This window comes from Macrotis lagotis, chromosome 7 (genome assembly GCF_037893015.1).
Source record: "Macrotis lagotis isolate mMagLag1 chromosome 7, bilby.v1.9.chrom.fasta, whole genome shotgun sequence".
Classification (NCBI taxonomy): domain Eukaryota; kingdom Metazoa; phylum Chordata; class Mammalia; order Peramelemorphia; family Peramelidae; genus Macrotis; species Macrotis lagotis.
The window spans coordinates 47,421,131-47,438,611 of NC_133664.1; the positions used below are offsets into that span (position 1 = coordinate 47,421,131).

Consider the following 17,481-nt stretch of genomic DNA (forward strand, 5'->3'; position numbering starts at 1 on the left):
GATGCAACAAGCATTTTTATTTTTCTAAATTGTTATTGATATCTTTTTGCAAACCCAAAAAGAATGATATAAGGAAGCCTTTGCACAACATACCCTTCTTAAGAATAAACGTATATGCTTCAAGTCATGCCACTATTAATTTGATCGGTATGGTCATCTTTGAATAGAAGGACAGCTAGTATTATTATTGTTGTTGTCGTCATCATCATTATTATTATAGAGACTATGCCAAGGCTAACTTAGTTCTTTTAGAAGATGGTCCCATTTCTGGCTATGCAGTAAGTCCAAAAAATAAAAAAAAACCATGCCAACCATGAAGATAGCAGATCAGAACCAGTTAAAGCCATCGTTCTTCCTCTCTCTAGTAACAGTCAGTAGTAGTTTGGCATTTGGTCAAGTCTAAAATCGTATTAATTGGACTATGAACCAACAGGTAGCCCCATCCTCATACCTTTGCTTCCAGTCCAAGTCTTTTGGTGGAGTTTGCTACATTTATAAATGAAGATGATCTATAAGAGCCTTTCTACCTCTGATATTTCAATACTTTCAGCTTTAACATTCTATGCTTGGTTATATAATATTCACTTTCTTCAAAACTCATACTTTGGGGACAGCTAGGTGGCCCAGTAGATAGAGCAATGGTCCTGGAGTCAGGAGGACCTGAGTCCAAATGTGGTGTCAGACACATAATAATTACCTTGTGTGACTTTGGGCAAATCGCTTAACCCCACTGCCTTGCAAAAACTAAAAAACAAACAAACACTTTATATTTTTGTTTGTTTCTCAAAAAAAAAAAAAAGGTAAAAATGTAAGTGATAATGGGTTTGGACTCCAGGCTACAATCTTGCTCCTTATCGATACTTGGGGCTCTGTGTAGCTGTCAGGGAGAGAGAAGGCCTTAGTGGAAGGACATTTTTAAAATATTATTTTGTTTAATTTTCAATGACATACAAAGATAGTTTTTAATGTTCATCTTTTTGTAAGCTTTTGAGCTCCACATTTTTCTTCTTTTCTCATTTCCCTCCCCCTTTCCCCATGACAGCAAGCAATTTATAGGTTTTACATGTATAATCATGTTCAACATATTGCATATTAGTCATCTTGTGAAAGAATTAAATGGGGGAAAAGCCATGAGAAAAAAAGAAAAAACAACATAAAATAAGTTTTAAAGAGTGAAAATAGTATCCTTTGGTTTGCATTTAGACTCCATAGTTTTTTCCCTCTGAGTGTGGGTGGCATTTTCCATCATAACTCTGTTACAATTATCCTTGTTCACTGAACTGCTGAGAGGAGCTAAGTCCATCATAGTTGATCATAATGTTCTCCCAGGTCTTCTTACTTCACACAGTATCAACTCATTTAAGTCTTTTCAGGTTTTTCTGAAGTCTGGTCACTCATGCTCTCCTTCAGAATGGTAGTACTCCATCACATTCAGACACCATAATATGTTCAGCCATTCCCCAATTGATGGACATCCCCTCCATTTTCAGTTTTTTGCCACTACAAAAAAAGCTGCCATAAATATTTATGCTCATGAGGGTCATTTCCCCTTTTTTAAATGATCTCTTTGAGATACAGACCTAGTAATTGGATCAAAGGGTATAGCTACTTTTATTGCCCTAGGAGCACAGTTACAAATTGCTGTCCAGAAGGGCTGAATCAATTCACAACTCTACCAGTGGAAGCAGCAGGGCTTATTCAATGGCCAGTGACAGACCTCCTTGATAATGTTTGTTGCTGCTCTGACCTTGATTCAAAGACTGATAACTAGAGGGTGGCTAGGTGGTGCAGTGGATAGAGCACTGGCCCTGGAGTCAGGAGTACCTGAGTTCAAATCTGACCTCAGACACTTAATAATTATCTAGCTGTGTGGCCTTGGGCAAACCATTTAACCCCGTTTGCCTTGCAACCCCCCCCCAAATAATAATGCCCTAGCTGTGTGACCTTGGGCTATTATAGGGTAGCTAGGTGGTGCAGTGGATCGAGCACCAGCCCTGAAGTCAGGAGGACCTGAGTTCAAATCCAAGCTAATTACCTAACTGTGTGACCTTGTCCCTTAGCCCTATTGCCTTGCAAAAAAAAAAAAAAAGACAAAACAAAAACTGATGACTAATGGGTTAATTTAAACAGGGGGTTAAAGGTAAATGTGCTGTCTCCAGTACTCCAAAAGCCCCAAAAGTTCTTCTGTTTATTCTTAGAGGTCCCTAAGCTTAAGAGTTTGCCCTTAATGAGATTAGAAATGTCTCTTTTGCTCCTCTACCCACTGGGATCCCAGGAATTTCATTTACTGGGTCTAAGGCCTTTATCAGGGTTGGTAGCCACCTATCTGCCTTAAGTATCTATAGTACCACTTTTTTTTTTTTTGATTTTTGCAAGGCAATGGGATTAAGTGACAAGGTCACACAGTTAGGTAATTTAAGTAGCTTGGATTTGAACTCAGGTCCTCCTCACTTCAGGGCTGTTGCTCTATCTACTGCATCACCTAGCTGCCTTATAATAGCAGTTCTAAAGAATATTTGGCAATCTCTTCATTTGGGCTGCTAATGATTAGGTCATTGATATAATGCAGGAATGTCACCAGACCTGCAAGGGGTGCTGGCAGTTTGCAGCAATGTTAAGATATCCTTGATGCAGACTACTTATGAAGTTTTCCTTAAGAAAGGGGATTGGATAAATCAATGATCAAAGTTCCCCCTTGGGAATCACTGACCTTTAGTTTAATGACACAGTAGATAGAGTATAGGGCCTGGAGTCAGGAAGACCTGAATTCAAATTCAGCCTCAGACAATTTCTAGTTATGTGACCCTGGGCAAGTCACTTAACCCTATTTGCCATCTGTAAAATAGGGATAAAGCAACACCTACCTAATCCAGGGTTGCTGTGAGGATCAAATGAGAACACTGTAGCATTACATTGCTTGGTTCATAGTAGGTGCTCTAAAAATGATAGCTCTTATTCCTTTTATTATTGAGACTGTGTGATACAGTAGAAGGCATATATTTATGTGCTGCTGGAGATGAGGACCTTATGTATACTGTGGTCAGAGGCTAAAAAACTCAGAAGACATTCCTAAACCCAAGGTTCTCATACAATTAGAGAAGATTGGATGTCTATGAAGCACTCTAACCTCCTTTGGTGTCCACCATCTCTTGGACAGGATCTGAGAAGATTCCTCTTGCCCAGTATGTAGCTCTCACACATTCCCATTAATAGGCACTTAATAGCTATTTATTGACTGACTGACCACCCCAGACTAAGTCAGACTAATGGTAACCAATTGCATTAGAAAGAAGCAGTCACTACATAACCTTCCTGAAAGAGATACCAACTCCTCTGTGATTGGGTAATACTTCATTATTCCCTATATTCCATAATGGAATCAGGAGGACCTGAGTTCAAACCTGGCATCAGACACTTAATAATTGCCTAGATGTGTGATCTTGGGCAAATCACTTAACCCCATTGCCTTGCAAAAACTAAAAAATAAATTAAAAATTTTTTAAATTAAAAGCTAGACCCTGAATGGCAAAAAGGGAGACATAACCCAAGCTGAGGGTGGGAAAATAAAGGAATATATTGTAAGACCAGGGCAAACAAGTTTATGTATGTATCTATAAATGTATGTATGTGTGTATGTATCCATCCTGTCTTATCTTTCTATCATTTATCAATCTTTCTTTTTTCTATCGATCTCTCCATCTGTCTCTTTCCATCATATCTATCTCTATCCATCATATCTATCATCTATCTCTCTAAATTTCTATCTTTCCATGTACCTACTTATCTCTGTCCCCCCATCTCTCCTCTTTTGCTTTCTTCTTTTTTTATTTCTCCTCTCCTTTTTCTCTCTCATTTCTTTTTATCTCTCCTCTCTGGCTCTCTTCTTTTATATCTCCTCTCTCTCTCTCTCTCTCTCTCTCTCTCTCTCTCTTTTAATCTCTCTGTCCCATTTTTTTCTCTTTTCATTTTGTCTCTCCTTTTCTCTGTGTATCTATCTCTCTATCTCTGTCTCCAACACCCTACCTACTTCCTTACCTAACTATCCACTCATTTATTTGCTAATTTGTTCATTGCTGTTTATTTTTTATTTTTTAGGTTTTTGCAAGGCAAATGGGGTTAAGTGGCTTGCCCAAGGCCACACAGCTAGGTCATTATTAAGTGTCTGAGGTTGGATTTGAACTCAGGTACTCCTGACTCCAAGGCCAGTGTTCTATCCACTGCCCCACCTAGCAGCCCCATTGCTGTTTATTTTTAAAGGTTGAGTCTTCCTATCTTGCCAAGGCTAGAAATATGGTGGCTTCTCAGAGGTCCAATCCTTCAATTAATTGACACAAGTGCTTTGATCTGCTCCATTTCCAATCTAATGACCCCCCCAAACAGAGGCTTACCATATCAATTTAATTCCGTTAAACATGCATTAAATTTGAAATTTTTCATTTGTAATATTTTAAATCATCAAAATTATCTTCCAATATCCCTCGTCTTCTCCCTTTATCAGAAAGTCAACTCAAATAATCTTTTTAAAGAAAAAAAGAGGGAAAAATGGATCAATTCATCAAAAAAGTCTGAAAATCTGTGCCATGTATTTCAATGTGGATCTCTGATTTCCATAAAGAAGTCATGCCAGGATGTCTCTTCTTTTTTAGGCATAATTTTTTCACAATTCTTTAACATTCTCTTGATTAAATGGTAAATGTTCCTGCCTTTTGCATTGTTGTAGTCATTGTAAATAAGGTTTTCTTGCCTCTGCTTAATTCAATCAATAATAGATCATCTATAGTATTCTGTGTTTTGCTATATGCATCATAATCATCATTTCTTTTCTAAATTTTATTCATTTAATTTTTACTTTATGAAATAAAATAAGCATTTCCACAATATAAGAAAAAAACTGCACTGAAACTGCAAATCTATTGTGTACAGACTTGCTATTCCTTTAATATATATAATAAAGTCATTATGTAAATATCTTTTTTTCTTTTTCTACTTTCCCCCCTTTTTCCCTCTCTCCTAGAGATGGCTACCATTGGATACAATATGCACAGACTTGCAAAATCATTCTATATATATTCTACTTATCAATTTTTTCTAAGAACATAGATAATGTTTCCCTTTATATATCTTTTGTAGTTAATATAAAAATAATTTAAAAAGCCAAAATGTCTTGTTTGCTCAAAATTATTGCTGTTTTAAGCAATTTTTCTTTCTTTATTTTTTCCAATTACATTAAAGACAGTTTTCAGTATTCATTTTTTGTAAGATTTTGAGTGCTATATTTTTCTCCCTCTCTCTCTCTCCCCTCCCCTCTCCCCTGAGAGTGAGAAATCTGATATAGGTTCTACATGTATACAAGGAAGTTAAACATATTTCCGTATTAGTCACATACAGCATTCTCCTGAATCTATTCATTTTGCTCCTCATTATTTTATGCAAGTTTATCCATATTTTTTATAGATCATTGAGTCCATCATTTGTTATAGCACAGTAGATTTCCAACACCATCATACTACAACTTGTTCAGTCATTCTCTAATTGATCTGCTTCTCCATAATTTTCTAGTTATTTGACACCACAAAAATAGCTGCCATTGATATGTTTGAATATATAGGTTCTTTTCCTTTTCCCCTAATCATCTTTGGAAACAGACTTAGTAATGGTATTGCTAGGCAGTTTAATAACATCTTAGGCACAATTCCATATTGCTTTCCAAAATGATTGGAAATCACAATTCCACCAATAATGAATGTGTCTCAATTTTTTCACATCCTCTCCATCATTTGTCACTCTCCCCTTCAATCATTTAGAAAATTTGATAAGTGGAAACTGATATCTCAAGGTTATTTTAATTTATATTTCTCTAATAATAATTATTTAGAGTTTTCATATGACTATAAATTATTTTGATTTCTTCACCAGAACTACCAGTTCACATGTTTTGACAATTTGTCAATTGGGAAATTATTCCTTTTGTTTTAGATTTTACAAAATTCTTTGAGAAACTATAAAAATTTTTTCTCAGTTTTCTGATCTTGACTATAGTTGTTTTATTTGCCATCATCATTTGTAAGATTTCATTATCTCCCTATGCCATGATTTGTTTTACCATTCCCCATTCAATGACATCTACTTTGTTTTTGGTTCTTTGTTATCACAAAAAGTGTTGCTATTTTGGAATACATGGGAACTTTCTTCTTGTCAATGACCTCCTTGGGGTTAAAGCCTCATGGTGGGATCTCTGTGGCAAGGGGTATGGGTATTTCTGTTACTTTACATAATTTCAAATTGCAACATACACTTATACAGGAACAACACTATGTATAAGGTACTGGATTTTTGTAAATATATAGATAGATATGTAAATATAACTATATAACTATATCTATGTATATGCAAAAATGAAGCAATCCCTGAACTCAAGACACTGACAACTTATTTGAGGAAGAAAAAATATATACATATATAGTGTGTGTGTGTATGTGTTTACACACACACACACACACACACACACACACACACACACATATATATAAAGAAGCAAATAAAAAATACTTTCTTGGAATGATGATTAAACACCTAAGATATGGGATATCAAGAAAGGTCTCACCCAGAAAAGTCACTGGAGCTAAGCCTTGAAGACAAGAGGCAGAGGTTATTTACTATAAAATGCTTTCAGTTTAATTTTAAAGCTATATTTGACAATGGCATGACAGTTTTAATCTTTCCTAAACAAAATCAAATAATAAAGATGCTTATGAAATAGTTGAAAAGCAATCTTTTTCCATTTCAGCATTAACACATTCTCAGGACATTTCTTTGTCATGGCCTATTGCCATGATAAGTTTCATTATATTTGAACAAGTCAATCCCCCAACTATACCATGAATGCACAGAGAATTCATGTCCAACATAGATTTTTGAAAAATACATACATGAGAGCAGGGGTAGAGAGTGGAATAGGAGCAAAAGAGAGTGGCAAGATCTCGCAAGAATAGTTCTGGAACTTCAAATATCAAAATGAGTCAAGGTTGATGATGAAAAACTAACGACAACAAAAATGTCATTTTATTCTTGGTCCTAGCTAGAAGACTGAATAAGAGCTAATGAGTGGAAGTAACAGAAAGGCAGATTTAGGCCACTATAAGGAAAACTTTTCCTAAAAAGCAGAATCATCTAAAATTAGAATTGAGTAATGAGTTTACTATCACTGAAAATCTTCAAGGGAAGGCAAATTGAGAACTAGTCAAGGACATCACAGTGCGGAGTAGTGATCCCTTCCAAATGTGATTCTGTGATTCAATGAACAGAGGTTGCAGTTCTAAATTAAGTTCATTATGTAACATCCCAAATATAAGTTACATTAATTTTGTTTTTCTTTCACAAGAGTGAAGATACATCTTTGAAATGACAGACACGATGCCAAAGATCAATGACTGGACCAAAGAACGTGTGAAACAATGGGTAACAGAAGATCTCAAGATTGATGAAAAATATGGACAAATCCTACTTTCTAAAGAAGTAACAGGCTTAGTTTTAGACATTTTAACAGAGAAGGATCTTATGGAAATGGGAATACCCCATGGCCCAGCTCTTTTGATAATGCGCACTTATGAAAAATTGAGGAACATTTCACCTGAAAATCCTCTTCAGTCATCTGGAAAACAAGACAGTTTAAAAACTCCTGGAAAGGAGAACAGAAAGGGAGCCAAATTCAAAGCAAAAAATACAGAAGACATAATTTCAGCCACTAACTCTCAAGACATTACAAATTCTGAACATACTCAGGAATCAGAGCTCACTAGAGAAAATGTATTAGATGATTCAGAAGTCAGAAAGGACAAAGCCAAGGCTAAACTAGAACCAAAAAAATTATCTTGTATGCCATATCCTTTTGACAGCTTCCATGACAGTTATCGTTATATACAGCATTATATTTTGCAGCCAGAAACAGGACCACTAAATCTTATTGATCCAGTCCATGAGTACAAGGCATTGACAAATACTGAGACAGCAACTGAGGAAGATATCAAAATGAAATTTAGCAATGAAGTCTTTCGATTTGCTTCAGCCTGTATGAATTCCCGTACCAATGGCACTATTCATTTTGGTGTAAAAGACAAACCCCATGGAGAAATTGTTGGGGTAAAAATTACTAGTAAAGATACTTTTATTGACCATTTCAATCTGATGATCAAAAAATATTTTGATGATAATCAAGTCAATAAAGCACGTAAATGTATTAGGGAACCCAGATTCGTGGAAGTCTTACTACAGAACAATACTGTATCTGATAGATTTGTTATTGAAGTCGATGTCATTCCTCAGTATTCCATATGCAAAAACATTTATTTCTCCATCAAGTTGCAAAACAATAAAGAAAAAGGATGGAAAGAAAGTAATGATTACTCACTTTTTGTGAGGGAGGGAGCCAGCTGTAAAGATATCCTTGCTAATGTCAAAAAGAGCGATGCAGATTACAAAATGTTTTTACTTAATTTGGAAACTCTTGCAAATTCCAGAAAATCTGCAGAAGAAGAATATGGAACAAAAAAGAAGAGGAAGGAAAATGAAGGGCCAAAGCTGGTGAGATTACTCACAGGAGACCGAGACCTACTAGATAATTCGTACTATGAATGGTATATTCTTGTGGCTAATAAGTGTCATCCAAATCAAACAAAGAACCTGGACTTTCTAAAGGAAATTAAATGGTTTGCTGTGTTAGAGTTTGATCCTGAGTCTGAGAGCAATGGGTTGGTGAAGTCTTACCGAGAGACCAGGGCAGCAAATCTTCATTTTCCATGTCAATATGATGATAAAATTATCCAAAATCCCGATAAGTTGAATCTTTATCAACAGCCCAGCTGGATCTTTTGTAATGGTAGAACAGACCTGGAAAGTAAGGAAGATAAACCTTTAGAGTCACATTTATGGCAACGAGAAAGAGCCTCTGAAGTTAGAAAACTCATTTCATTTCTTACACATGAAAACATAATGCCAAGAGGGAAGTTTCTGGTGGTGTTTCTGTTACTCTCTCCAGTGGAAGATCCAAGAGATCCCCTCATTGAAACATTCTGTGCTTTCTACCAAGACCTGAAGGGAATCAAAAACATATTGTGCCTCTGTATCAATTCAAATATATGCCAGCGGTGGAAAAGTCTTCTACAAGCCAGACTGACCATAATGGATGAGCTCTCAGAACAATGTATTTCCACCTTAAGTCTTGAGAAGATAAATGGTACAATTCTTAAATTAAAATCAAGGATTCGTTCTTCACAAAGATTTTTGCCATCAACTGGTTTATCTACTGTTCTTCTTCTTAAAAGGGAAGAAGATTTCATGAGTGCTCTAGAAATCCTCTGTGAAAATGAATGTAAAAACACCGAATTAGAAGAGGATAAAGTTAAGTTCCTTGAATTCATGAAATCTCAAGAGGAGCATTTTTATCGAGGTGGCAAAGTTTCCTGGTGGAACTTCTACTTTTCCTCTGAAAACTATTCTTTAGCTTTTATCAAAAGGGATAGTTATCAAAAACTTGAAGAGATGATTCTACAGTGGGCAGATTCTTCTAAACAAATATGTGTCAAAATCATTAATCTTTATCACCATCCAGGTTGTGGGGGGACCACATTGGCTAAGCATATTCTCTGGGAACTAAAGAAAAAATTCAGATGTGCTGTGTTGAAAAATAAAACGACTGAATTTTCTGAAATTGGACAACAGGTGACTAATTTAATCACATATGGTTCAAAAGGTCATCAAGATTATTTACCTGTCCTGCTCCTTGTGGATGATTTTGAAGAACAAGAAAATGTCTCTCTGCTACAGCATTATATTCTTGCAGCTGTAGCAGAGAAAGGTATTCAATATGAAAAACCTTTGGTGATCATTTTAAACTGTATGAGGTCCCAGAATCCTCATAAAAGTGCACTGAATCCAGACAGCATAGCTCTGAAGCATCAGCTTTCTGAGAAAGAGCAAAGAGCTTTTGAGATCAAACTGAAAGAAATCGAAAAGCAGCACAAGAATTTTGAAGACTTTTATTCTTTCATGATCATGAAAAGTAATTTTGATGAAAAATACATAGAAAATGTTGTCCGGAACATCCTGAAAGGGCTCGAAATACATAGCAAGGAAGGACAACTTCTTTCCTTTCTGGTTTTACTGAACTCTTTTGTTACTAATTCCATAATCTCAGTATCCCAGTGTGAAGAATTCTTGGGAATTGCAAACAAGAGAGCTTTCTGGGGAACTGAATGCCTTGAAGACAAGATGGGAACCTGTTCTACTATTTTGATTCAAATGGAAGTGGAGGAAAAGGGGAAGTACAAAGGAGTAAGGATCATCCATCCTCTGATCGCCAATCACTGTCTAGTAGAATTGAACACCACTTATAATTTGACTAGAAGTCAGATCACTCTGAAACTGTTACAAGAAAGTTTATTTTATGATATTGGAATAGGAAGAGATAAACTCTCCCAAGATGTGGAAACCTTGCTGCTTACCAGGCAGCGGAGAGAACATGGGGATGAGACAGATACTTTGTTTTCCCCGTTGATAGAAGCAATACAACAGGAAGAAGGTAATGGCGAAGTTGTAATGGTCTTGAAGGAAGGAACAGTTCGGTTTCCCCAGAATGCATTCATTTGTCAAGCCTTAGCAAGACATTTCTACCTCAAGGAGAGGAACTTTTCCAATGCTCTCAAGTGGGCAGAGAAAGCAAAAACCTTTGCACCCTGCAATTCCTACATCTCAGATACAATTGGTCAAGTCTATAAAAGTAAGATAAAATGGTGGTTGGAAGAAAATGCAAAAAGCAGGATCATCACTATTCCGGATCTCAGAAGTCTCCTAGAAACTGCTAAAGAAGCCTCCAAAGCCTTCAAATTGTCTCAAGAGCAAACTAAAATGATAGAAAATGTCAGAGAGGATGTGAACAACCAAAGATCAAAGAGGAGGTACGATTCCTACAATACCGCAGGCTATCGAGGAGAGATTGAAGTATGTTTTTACACAATCCAGATTCTACAGTTCATTTCTTTCTTTCGCAAAGAAGGTAAAGTGTTCAACAAGCACATGGTACAATTTTTATCTGGAAAGGGTAATATTCCTGGAGATCCAAATGATGAATATCACTTAGTACTTAAGGAGTTCATTCCTTACCTGAGTAACTTGCAGTTAAATTTGAAACAAGCATTTGATTTTTTCGATGATTTCTTTGTCCTTCTGAAGCACAAGAACAGCATTAAAGAAAAGGAAGAGATGAAACTTAGGAGCAAGGTGGTGGAGAGTTTCACTAAATATGCAGAAGTATTTGGTCCCTTAGATCTGCAGCAATCTCAGGACAAAAAACCTAAATCAAAACTTGTTTCATCAGTTCAAGTAGAGAACTGCAGGAGTAGCCTAGAGATTTTAAAAGCAGACAAATTTTCTGGATTATTAGAATATCTTCTCTTTAATCAAACAAGTGCTGCCAACAAAATGGAATATATCATAAATCAGTATAACTTTCTTCTCGAACAGTTGACCAACAAAATCCACTTGCGAGAAAAACAGAATTTCATTCTGGCCAACATTGTTCTCAGTTGTATAAAACCAGTTTCCAAACTGATGCAACCCCTTTCCAAGCTAAAGGAACAGCTTCAGGAAATCCTGCAGCAAGTAGGTTTGGATCACAGATTCTCAGAACCTTACTTCCTTGCCTCCCTGTTGTTCTGGCCAGAAAACCAACAGCTTGATTCAGACTCTAGACAAATGGAAAAGTACATTTCATCTCTAAACAAGTCCTTCAGGTCACAGTACAGATATATGTGTCACTTCAAACAGCCAATTGCATATTTTTACCTTGGAAAAGGCAGGGGTCTCAACAGACTTGTTCACAAAATCAAAATTGAGCAGTGTTTTGGAAGAGTTTCAGATATGAATACCTTGTGGCAGAGTGGAGATGTTTGGAAGGAAGAAAAGGTCAAGAGGCTTTTGCTACGATTAAGTGGCCGGACTGATGGTGAACTCATCTATGTAGACTATGGAAAAGAAGAAAAAATCAAGATCCCAGTGAGGCCTGTTTTCTTGGGTCGCCTACGGAGTGGCAGAAGTATAGAAAAAGTATCCTTCTACCTGGGATTTTCCATTGGAGGCCCACTTGCATATGACATCATATGAGATTGTATATGAAATCATTTAAGAAAGTAAACTCTTTCTTTATTTTCTTAGGCTTCTTGTCCCCATATTATTAGCTTTCAGTCTGAAATTAGAATTTTATGAAGTTCATTTCCCCTCTATTTTACCTTCTTCTGTTGTCTTGACTCCAAGAAAGACACAAGACACTGTCCAAGAATTAGTCTATTCCTCCGCTACCATTAAGATCTTATGAATTGCTTGTCTTCAGTTTGTAAAATCTGGAGGATCATTAAAGAAAAGGGAAGCTTTGTTACTCTTAATTTCATTACCTCCTCCCCACCCCCACCAATGTGGGTGTTTATTAAAAGAAAACCTTTTCCATTTCCTTAGAAAAATTCTTCACAGTGTTATAAAATAAATCAAGAAATTAATAATAAAAAATTCTAGCACTTGACAAATTCTAGACTGGGTGGTGATGTGTGACAAGTCATTGAACCTGTTTGTATTTTAGATCCCTAGATATAAAAATGGGGGTAACTGCAGGAATTTCCATCACTGGGGAATGGTTATGTGTGGTATATGATTGTGATAGAATACTACTGTGCTATAAGAAATGAAGTTAATGATCTCAGAAAGCCCTGGAAAGACTTGCATGAAATGATGAAGTGAACAGAGTGAACAGAGCCAGGAGAACATTGTATACAGCAACAGCAATATTGTTTTAAAAATATCTTTGACTAAGTCCCTTTGACTCAAAAATAAAGGTCATATAAAAAAGTCATTATCTGCATTCAGAGAAAGAACTGATAAATAGATGTATACAATATATTAACATATATATATATACATGTGTGCACATATACATGAACACATACTACATATCAATGCACTCATGTTTATGTATATATATATATACATATATATTTACATGATAAATTTGGAGTTATTAGCAAAAAATTCTTGTCTTTTTCCATAAATTGAAAATATACTTTTTAAAAATGGGGGTGATCATTACCCTACTTATCTCACAGGGTTGTTACAGGGTAAAATGTTTGTCACTTCTTTGCAGAGAGATGAAAGCACAAGGTTTGGAAGATTTAGAAGGTTAGTCTCTCTTTGTAAATTCTGAGTAACATCCTAATGACAACAATACCAAGTATGTACTGGTGGATGAAAGAGTTACAATAGAACAAACTGAGATAAATCCCCTCCCTCCAATTAAAGCTAGCACTGTCAAGGAACCTAAGATTAAAAATAAATTGGACTCTAGGACTTCTCAGTGAACTTGTGGGAAGAGGACATATCCAGAGATGGTAGGGTCAAGACTGATCCCTCAGTCCGAAGAGTGAAAATATTTAAAGTAATCATTTAGATTCTTACTCTAAGACCAAAACAATAGTGGAAGGGCATTCCAGATGCAAGAAATTTCTAGTTCTCCCAAATTCAAACCTAGGCACACGAATTTCAAAATGCTTACTTGGACATTTAGCAATGGAATGCAAATCCCTTCCATTCCACCCCCTCCCTCAGGGAAAAATTAGGAATTGGGGACATGAAAGCAAAATATATTTCTTCAAGGTGATTTTCCTTACAAGCCAATAGAAAATAGACACACTCAAACTTAAGGTCCCTGCCAAATCATAGTTGCAAGAAAAGGGAGCATTTTTTTTATTTGAGACCAAAAACTGTACTTTAGTGAGCAACTATCACCATCTTCTGGTGATTATAAAAAATACAGTTTTCATTTCCCTACCCTTCCACCTTCTTAGTTGGTTTTTTGTTTTGTTTTGTTTTTTTAGGGATTCATTTCAAGTTATATAATGCAAAAGACAAAAAGAAAAAGAAACACAAAACGGATGGCACTTGAAATTTCCATTTGTGGTCTTATTCATCTGGATTGACTCGACAAACACTTGACTGACCTCCAGTCCCCTGACTTTTGACTGTCCTCCAGGGTCTACAATATCCTCTCTCCTCATTTCTGCCTCTGGCCTTCCTTCAGGATTCAGCTCAGATCTCACCTCCTGCAAAATGCCTTTTTTCATGATCACTCCATCCTTTGCCTTTAGGATTACCTCCCTTTCACATTATATCTATCTTGCATGTTCCCCATTATTTGTATATTTGTCCCATCCACTAAGAAAGCAACCTCATTAAAGGCAGGAACCATATTTTTAACCTCTTATTTTTTTAAAATCTGGAGAGCTTATCTCAGATCCTCCCACCTAGTCAGTGATTAACAAATGTTTATTGACTGACAATGTCTGACCTCAAGGAGTTTATATTTTATTAGGAGAGATATTTTATCCATATGTGAGTATATGCAAAATATGTAAAGAAAATAGATAAATATAAGGTAAGTTAAAGACAGGTTGAACCCTTTCATTTGGGAGATCAGGAAAGGCTTTGAACTGAATTAATAATTTTTTCTATTTATGACTTGGGGAAATCATTCAACGGTTTCAAATTGTATCTAACAGCCTTTTAAAAAAAATCCTCTATAATTAATGAGACTTTATGAATTGCTTCCAGCCATTGGAACCAGAGTTAAATCTAACATCCACTATATATGTGACATCAAGTAAGTCACAATCTCTCAGGATCCACTTTCTCTATCTGTGAAATAAAAGGGTTGAACTAAGGCTCCTTTCAGCTCTAAATCTGATCCTATCATCCAAAAGACTCTAATATTTAAGATTCTAGATGGCTATTGCAGAGAATAGAAGCTTTGTCATGATCTATATTTACATTTTTTCTCCAAGACTCTTTGAAATCTTGTTGGTAGGGCCACATTTAATTTCCTTGGAGAGTTATGTACCTCTCTATACTTTGAAGAGTCAAAAAAGTTGAAAGATACCCAACAATTCTTAGTTTCCTGACTGCCACTAGTTTCTTATGTAATTTCACATGAATTAATTAGCCTGATCGTGCTTTTGCTGTCTCTTTTATTAAAAGAATGCAATAATTGTATCATAGGATCACTGAATTCATAAAAAATAAGGGAACTTAGAAGCTCAGTTTGATCTTTTCATTACACTGTTAAGGAAATTGTGGTCCACAGAGTTCAAGTAACTTAATGCAATAATTAATATCCAGAGCCTAGCAAAGTGTATGACACACAGTAGGTGCTTAATAAATGCTTACTAACAGATTTACTCCCCATTTGCCATTAATAGACTATTTTTAGACTTCTTTGCAATTCTTCATGTCTATGAGCTGAGTACCATTTACCCCACCACCACCACCTACACACAAACTTTTTAGCCCTATTTTGTGTGCTATCTTCTCCCATTAAACTATAAGCTCCTTGAGGGCAAAGACTGTCTTGAAGAACAAACAAACTTCTATTTGTATTTCCAGAACTTAGTACAATCTCTGCCACAAAGAAGGCACTTAATATATATTTATTGACTGACTGATTATTAGAGATTCTGACATGTCAAAGGGGATCAGTTATACTTTGGAATGATCTCTCACTTCTCTGGTTCATTGTCCCCATCCAGAGTCTTGGAATTTAACCATCTGTTACCACCCAGGGCATTCTTAGTAACTACCCTTATATAAACATGATTCACAAATCTCAAATAATGAACCAGTTTATTATTTTCAAGTCGACAAGTGGGATTCAGAGATCATTACCCCCTCCCCTTAGGAGTATACACTTCCTCCCCGCCTCTATCATTTCCCATCATGACCTGAAAGTACCTCTAGCAATCACAACTCTAGCAAAAAGTTTCATAGGTGTTTAATATGTCATGGCTCATTTGAGCAGTATGATAAAGCCTATGGACTCCTCGGGGAATTGTTTTTCCATGTTTAAAATATACAGGATTTCAAAGGAAATCAACTATCAAGAAACAGGTAACAGAATACATTTTTAAAAATCAAGTTCAAAGACCGCAAGTTAAGAACCTGCTCAAGTGAATCTTCTTAACATTTTTTTCCTTTTGAAACTATAATGGTTGCACTTGAACCCATTTTCCTTCATGCAGTATGCGATTGTTCATGTGGCACCACTCCTCACTCAGCCTGGAGATCATGGGTTCACAGAAGGTGGCCGGGTCGTTACTTTCCAGCATCATTCCCTATTTGGATTCTTCCATGATCCTAGGCAGTGTTGTTCTGCTTATACTTCTTTAACAGAAGGTGTCAGTTCTCCTGTAAACTCTCTAATGGTGGGGGCCTAGGCAAAGCGCAATCCTATAGCTATGGGGAATATTGTATATCTCTGTCTTGGTCAGCAGCACTTGATTTCCCTGAATTCAGATATGATATGGTACCGCACAATACTCTGGCTTCCTTTAAGCTCCAAGATCTCATCTTTTCCTGGAAGCTTTCCCCAGTCCCTCTTAAATCTATTGTCTTTCATCTATTAATCTTATTTATTCTTATGGTTTAATTTGCCTGTATCTCTCTTTTTTCTTTCGGTCAAGGCAATGGAATTAAGTGACTTATTTGTCCAAGGCCACACAGCTGTGTGAGTATAAAGTATCTGAGGTCAGATTTGAACTCAGGTCCTCCTGACTCCAGGTTAGTACTCTATCCACTGTGCACCTAGCTGCCCCTGTCTGCATCTTTTTACTTGTCTCCCTTCCCACATCAAATTGTAAGCTTCTTGAGGGCAAGAGCTATCTTTGGCCTCTTTGTATCTCTGGTAGTTAATAAATATTGATTAATTGATTGAATTTCTCCCTTGTTCTATACTTCTGCTATAGGTGCCTAGCATTCAGAAACACACTTTACCCTTCACACCTCCTAGCAGATCTAAATCCCTATTAAAACTAAATATGTTTTACAACTTCTTTTTCTGATCTAAGTTTGCTTTCTCAGACCGTAACTGAGAATTCAAAGTCTGAAATATTATCTCTAACTATGTTAAAGCCTGTTATTTCTTCATTTGTCAGTTGTCCTGACCATCACAAGAAGATAGATTTTAGAAAGCAGGAACCTTCCTGATTGTTACTAAAAGATTTAAAATACAAGATTAAATTAGGAAGGAAATAACTAGTCCTCTTCCTTTTGATCTCTTTTTTTAAGCAGACCTGGCAATTCTAAGCTAATGCTGTATGACATTTTTTGTGATCCAATGTGTAATCTGATTGGTTGGTCACCAAAAGGTTTTGTAATCTTTGTCTGACATGTATAAATACATCCTTCTCTTTTCTGTCTGGATAGACATTCCTATAATGATTACCACCTGTAGATTCTATAAATCTTAGCAAATAAATTCATGCCTTTTCTAACTTTTTGCTTTATTTTAGATCTAAATGAAGTAAAGTTTATATTCCCAATATAAAATGAATCAGTTGATTCCAGAGACTGATATTCCAGTGCCTGGGCAACATGAATCTCACTTATGCCAGCATT

General features: G+C 36.1%; 1 protein-coding gene across 3 annotated transcripts in view; it reads left to right on the forward strand.

The window, feature by feature from the left end:
* SAMD9L (sterile alpha motif domain containing 9 like) overlaps nucleotides 1–12,577 on the forward strand; it is a 26,141-nt gene extending 13,564 nt beyond the window's left edge. For all 3 annotated transcript variants that reach the window (XM_074192806.1, XM_074192804.1, XM_074192805.1), the window contains exon 2: nucleotides 7,382–12,577. In XM_074192806.1, coding sequence (XP_074048907.1) covers nucleotides 7,402–12,156 — 4,755 coding nt within the window. In that variant the 5' untranslated portion in view covers nucleotides 7,382–7,401 and the 3' untranslated portion in view covers nucleotides 12,157–12,577. The remainder of the gene's footprint in view (nucleotides 1–7,381) is intronic.
* Nucleotides 12,578–17,481: the final 4,904 nt, after the last annotated feature.